We start from the raw sequence: 6,156 nt of genomic DNA on the forward strand, positions 1-6,156 counted from the left end.
AACACAAACACTGTAACGATACAAACAAAAACCACAAAACCAATACCCAGTACCAAACCAACTTGCCACTTCTCGACGCCGCGAGGGACAAGTGCCGGACCTGCGCAGCTTTCGCCGCGTCTTACAGCCGGCACCTGGGCATCCACCAAGACGTCTTAGCCCAACTCAGCGAGGATCACCGCCTCGTCTTATGAGCAGGCACCCATACCAGAAAATAAAGCACCTATGGGCTTACCTTATAGCAGTCGTCCGCCAGGTGCGGGGGTCGGGCACGAACCGATGACTCCCCGAGAAACTCTCGGTGCCGGCGTGGAGTAAATCAGCACGCGAACCGCCCCAGCCACCCTCGGAGTCCTGCCGCAGTCGCCAGAAAACTGCTGCCTGTTCCCGAAGGAAAACACAAAACAACCGAGGTCGTTTCATGCGGTGCTTTATTGAGGGCCCTGGGGACCTGAGGACTAGTGTCCAAAGTCAGAGCCCCCACTAACAGAAAATTTCACAGACTTTATATACTTTCCACAAATGATTACTTCATCAGGTCCCCGTGATGTTTACCAGTTTTCTTAGACTTTAGGATTATGTCGTGCTCTTTCATGTAGTTACTTGAGACAACGCTTATCTGAATCCACAGCCAGAAATTTCCATAGATAACAAACAGGTAAACATTCAATAACGATTTCTTTGAGAAAAACAAGATTCAGGTTCAGCATTCTTCACTAATCTCTTTGCTTTGTTTAAGCAAGAATGCACAAGCTCAGCATGCCCCACTAGTTCCCCAGACTGCTAGGTTACATCAACATCCCACACTGCTCACTAGGCCTCGATACAGACCTTAGCCTAACTGCTTCTAACTTTCCATATACAGTAATGCTAACAAGGGGACTGGAGCATCTTTCATATGAGGAGAGGCTGCGGGACCTGGGGCTGTTTAGTCTGGAGAAGAGGAGACTGAGGAGAGATCTTATGAATACTGACAACTGTCTCAATGGTGGGTGTCAGGACGCTGGGGCAGCACTTTTTCACATGGTATCTAGCAACAGGACAAGGGGTGATGGGAGCAAGCTGGAACACAAAAAGTTCCATTTCAACATAGGAAAAAACTCTTCCAGTGTTTCAGTGAGGGAGCCCTGGCTCAGGCTGCCCAGGGATGGTGTGGATGCCCCGTGCTGGGAGGGCATCAAGACCCGCCTGGACACGTTCCTGTGTGACCTGATCTAGGTGGGAGCTGCTTCTGCACTTGGGTGGTTGACAGCAGAGCTTCAACTGACCGTCCTGGTCCTGCCCAAACAAAACCCCTGCACGCTGTGGGAGGAGAAGAGGTCCCTGGAGTGCACCCAGGGCAGTGGCTGGGGAAGGCAGGATGGGCTGCAGCTCCCATGGGAAAGGGCAAACCCACTGGTGGGATGGTCTGTGCCCAGGAGCCTGGCTGTGCTTGGTGGGTGATGAGAAAGGATGGGGAGACTCGATGTGTGCCTCGAGGAGACTGAACCTTGTGGACAAGTAACGTGTGATGTGAGCTGTGTGTTGTAGGAAGCACCGCGGCAGGAACAGGCTGAGCTGATGAAGAACGAGGTGTGGAGGCTCGTTGGCGCCCCGCAGCCTCCATTTCCCTTCACCCCCAGCGCCTCGCTGCCGGCCAAAGCTGCGGGCGGGAGCCGCGGTGCCTGCCGGGAGTTGTAGTTGTGCGGCGGCGCCTGGCAGGAGGCGCCGTGCGGCGGGGGGGGGGGGGGGGGGGGGGGCCTCGGGTTCCCAGCGTGCCCCGCGCGGAGCCCGCGCTCGTGCCCTGCTCGCGTGCCGGCTCCTCCTCCTCCTCCCTCGGGCTCCTCTTTGTCCTCGGGGTCTCTGTGAAAGGATTCTCGCCCTGGAAAGAGAAGATTCACAGTGCTCAGCGGCACAGAGCCCAGTGTGCGGCCTGTGGGCAGCGGAGTTCCGCAGGGATGGGCGCTGGGGCCGCTCTGGTTCAACATCTCCGTCAGGGAGCTGGGGGAGGGCACAGAGGGACCCTCAGCGAGTTCCCTGCTGGCACCAAACTGGGAGCACTGGCTGAGTGCCCAGAGCCTGAGCTGCCCGGCACGGAGAGCTGGGCACAGAGGAACCTGCTGAGGGGCAGCAAGGGCAGAGTGGTGCAGCTGGGCAGGAACAAGCCCAGCACCAGCCCAGGCTGGGGCTGAGCTGCTGGAGAGCAGCTCCAGGAGAGGGACCTGGCAGTGCTGGGGGAGAACAAACCAGCCCCGAGCAGCAGCTTGTCCTGTTGCTACGTACCATAGGAAAAGGGATGTCCCGACCTCCTGACACCCAGCAGTGAGGTATTTGTAAATGTTAATGAGCTCTCCCCTCAGTCTCCTCCAGACTAAACAGCCCCAGTTTCCGCAGCCTTTCCTCGTATGGAAGATGTTCCAGTCCCCTGAGCATCTTGGTGGCCCTGCGCTGGCCACTCTCCACAAGTTCTGTGTCTCTTTTGTGCTGATGACAGGTTGCTCCTAAAATTTCTTGTGATTCCAACACACCAACTTTAATGCAGCTGTAAATGAGCCCAGCTCCACAGGGCCTGAGCAATGGACTGAGGCACAACGTGCTGTGCAAACAGGCAGCTTTATTGACTACACTAAGTCTCCTTCAGCCTTTGTGTGTGCTGAGAGGAGCGTGGGGAGGACAGAGCAGGTGTGGGACACAGGGGCTGCCCTTGGAGCAGCGGGCAGTGCCCCAGGGGGAAATGGTGGTGGCACAGCGCAGCCTGCGCTGGGTCCTGGCCACGCTGCTGCTCAAGCCCCTCTTCCCGTCAGGAACCGCAGGAGCCCCCGCAGCAAACTGAGGAACTCCAACGCCTTCTGGCATGCAAAGGCACAGGACGTGGAGCTGCCTGGTTGTGTTGCACCTGGCCTTGGTGTCTGAGAGGGGGCTGAGGTGGACACAGGCTGTGACAGTGGAGGAGCTGCTGCCTCTTCTTGGTGCCGCCCCATGTGCTCCAGGATCCAGTTATAAAAGTGCCGAGTGCTGGTGTAGATGCCAGGCTGTTTTTCTCTTGCACAGCCTTTCCCCCAGCTGGTCAGTCCAATGACCCAGTAGTAGTCAGCGTGGCTGTCTTGGCAGGCGAGGGGACCACCACTGTCACCCTACAGCAGAGCAGAGAGGAGGAAGGGAGTGTTGGGTGGCTGCTGTCAGCACAGGGATGCTGGATGTGTGGAAGACAGAGGTTCTAGCACTGGGCTCTGGACCTAAGGGCTGCCACTTACACGGGATGGGTGTGTGGGACAAGGCAAGGGGCCCTGGGCAAGGAGATGATGGTGGGGAAGGGGAGGGAAGCCCCAGCAGTGGTGGGACAGGGCTGTGGGTGCTGCAGGGGGTGACTCGTAGCTGCTCCTACCTGGCAGGTGTCGATACCACCCTGTGGGTACCCGGCACACAGGTTGTAGCTGTGCACAGCCCCTGTGTACCACTGGCTGCTGTTACAGAGCTTGGTGTCGATGAGGTGAACCTTGGCCTCCTGCAGCACATCGGATATTTCTGGTTCTGTGGCTGTGAGCACAGCAAGGAATTAGCCCCCAGCAGCTCTGGGCCACTTGCCCTCCCCTGTCTGGCAAAGCCCTTCCCTGGGCCTCGGCTTTGCACCTACCCATAGACACACCAGACACGTCTTTCCCTTTAGTCTGGCTTTGGACAGTGGCTCAGACCCCCGTCTGCAGCCTGATGTCCCCACAGCCTGACTGTGGCTCTCGCCTTGGCTCTCCTCACGCCCAACCCGTCTCCCCAGCGTGCCAGGCCTCGGGACACAAATGCTTTTACAAGGGGAACTCACATCGTGCAACTGTGGATCCCCAACCAGCCACCTGGCAGTTTTTCAGCTCCGACAGCTTCACGTCATCGGGTTGAGGCAAACAGGCCAGCTGGACGTGCTCATTGCACTGGATGGGCTGGTCCAGTTCCAGCACAGCAATGTCATTCTCAGCTGTGACCTGCCAGTAGGCCTCGTGACGCAGCAGCCGCTTGATGCGTCGCACTTGGGCCTCGGGGCCCAGCTGAGACAACTTTGTGGTCCCGATCACCACGCGCCACTTGGCGATTTTCCTGGAGGGCAGATGGAGAGCAGAGGGCTCAGAGGGAGCACTTGCCTGCCTCCTGCTCACCAAGGGCTCCAGGAATGGCCAGCCCCAGGCCGCTGGCGAGCAGCAGCACCAGCCCAGCGTGTGCCGAGCACGGCTCTGTGCTGGGCTGGGCAGTGCCCCGGCGCTGGCTGCTGCGTGGGAACGGGACGGGAGCGGCAGCAGTGGTGTAGGGATGCCCCTTCCCTGCTCCTCCTCACCTGAACTTGTCAAAGCAGTGGGCTGCCGTGAGCACCCACTGTGGGTTGATGAGGGACCCTCCACAGAAATGCTTGGTGCGTTTTCCCCAGGGGCGCTGGAGGCTGACGATCCAGGGCCAGGTCCCCGGAGCCGCATTTGTGCCACCCACGACGCGCAACAGCCCAGAGGAAGAAGCCTTGAGCTGGCGCCCGCAGCTCGCCCTGGAAGCAGAAAGTCACGAGTGTCCTGCTCCAGGGCTCGCTGCTGCTCGGGCTGCAGGGCAGCCGTCTGCCCTCCACACCGGGTGCTGCGTGGACAGCGGGGCAGGGAGCCCTTAGCCCTGGCTCCTGCCTTAGCCCCGTAGCCTGGCTCCCTCACCGTGGGCTTTGGGGAGCTGTGGCTTGGCCATGGGGCACCAGTGGACGCTGTAAGGGCTGCCCAAGCTCCCTCCTAGAGCCACTTACCCACAGCCTTCCCATGAGCCGCTTGCAGGCCTGCAGTACAGAGCCAGCAGGGTGAGGATGAGCAGGAGCTTCATCATGTCTAGTAGCACGTGGCCAGAAAGTGCTGGTGACCACCAACAGCGGGGCCAATGCTGTGCCTGCAGTGCTCAAGCTGCCCACAGCACCTCGGCCCCGGGGCTGATGTCACAGAGCCGCTGGTTACGGATGCTGGGCGTGGGGGATTCCGTGTGGGGCACCAAGGGGGAGTCCAGCTAAAGGGGGGGTGTGGCATGATTACTGAAGTGCCCTGGAAATGAAAACTTACATTGAAACTGGTATTAAAGCACACATTAAACATCAGCATTGCTCACCAGTTAAGGAAAGGGATAAAATGAAGAAGGCTCACAGGGTGGATACAGCTGCTGCTGGTCAGTGAGGAATCCACAACACAGTAATTCCCTGCAAATACTCCATGGAGTGTGGAGCAGAGGGGAGGCTCTGTGGTCAGACTCTGCGACGATACATGGGAAGGAGATGCTCCTCTAGAGCTGATAAGCAGCATTTTAGTACCCTGAGCCAAAGGTCTGTCAAACCTGCCCTTTGGGTGCACTTTGCTCATGATAATGTCATTATAATACCAAAATACACCTCTGTCCTGAAGGCCACCGGCCTCTGAGGTGCCACCACTCCTTGAGCCTGTGCCCTGAATTCTTTGTAACTCACAGCTTTAAATGCAAGGCAAGAGAATTTTACACCAATCCTAATAAGCTTTGGAGGTTATTGTGTGTTTATGTGACTAAAGTCACTCAAACTCCACCTTGAAGGTGAAGAAAAAGCATCCTGGGATGCACCAAGGAGAGTGTGGGCAGCAGGTCAAGGTTCTTCTCCCTCTCTACTCTTCCCTGGGGAGGCCTCATCTGGAGTCCTGTGTCCAGTTCTGGGCTCCTCAGCTTAAGAGGGACAGAGAAGAGCTGGAGAGAGGCCAGTTCAGGGCCACCAAGATGATCAGGGGAATGGAACATCTTTCATATGAGGAAAGGCTGTGGGACCTGGGGCTGTTTAGTCTGGAGGAGACTGAGGGGAGACCTTATTAACATTTATACATATCTAAAGGGTGGGTGTCAGGAGGCTGGGACATCCCTCGTTTCTATAGTAGATAGTAACAGGAGTACCATTGAGACATACGAAAAAACTATATTACAGTGAGGTGAGGGAGCCCTGGCTCAGGCTGCCCAGGGACCGTGTGGATGCCCCTTGCTGGGAGGTCATCAAGACCCGCCTGGACACGTTCCTGTGTGACCTGATCTAGGTGGGAGCTGCTTCTGCAGGGGGGTTGGACTGGATGAGCTCTAAAGGTCCCTTCCAACCCCCACCATGCTGTGATTCCATGATTCTCTGTGCAGAGCACTGGGCAATGGGGCATGGGAGCAGTG

At 57.6% G+C, this 6,156-nt stretch overlaps 1 protein-coding gene across 1 annotated transcript; it reads right to left on the reverse strand.

The window, feature by feature from the left end:
• Positions 1-2,762: 2,762 nt before the first annotated feature.
• LOC133627866 (acrosin-like) lies at positions 2,763-4,821 on the reverse strand. The gene is made up of 5 exons (XM_062015290.1): positions 4,745-4,821; positions 4,301-4,501; positions 3,797-4,065; positions 3,365-3,516; positions 2,763-3,113 (listed from the first exon to the last, which is right to left on the reverse strand). Exons 1-5 carry the CDS (start codon positions 4,819-4,821, stop codon positions 2,763-2,765), a joined length of 1,050 nt encoding a protein of 349 aa, XP_061871274.1.
• Positions 4,822-6,156: the final 1,335 nt, after the last annotated feature.

The sequence above is a fragment of the Colius striatus genome, chromosome 26, assembly GCF_028858725.1.
Source record: "Colius striatus isolate bColStr4 chromosome 26, bColStr4.1.hap1, whole genome shotgun sequence".
Taxonomy (NCBI): domain Eukaryota; kingdom Metazoa; phylum Chordata; class Aves; order Coliiformes; family Coliidae; genus Colius; species Colius striatus.

Excerpts from the sequence above, each read along its gene's own strand:
- LOC133627866 (XM_062015290.1), bottom strand. The coding sequence starts at position 4,821 with ATGATGAAGCTCCTGCTCATCCTCACCCTGCTGGCTCTGTACTGCAGG. Across the intron at positions 4,502-4,744 it reads GGCTCATGGGAAGGCTGTGG|GGCGAGCTGCGGGCGCCAGC; the intron begins GTAAGTGGCTCT and ends TTCTGCTTCCAG. Across the intron at positions 3,114-3,364 it reads GTGGTATCGACACCTGCCAG|GGTGACAGTGGTGGTCCCCT; the intron begins GTAGGAGCAGCT and ends GCTCTGCTGTAG.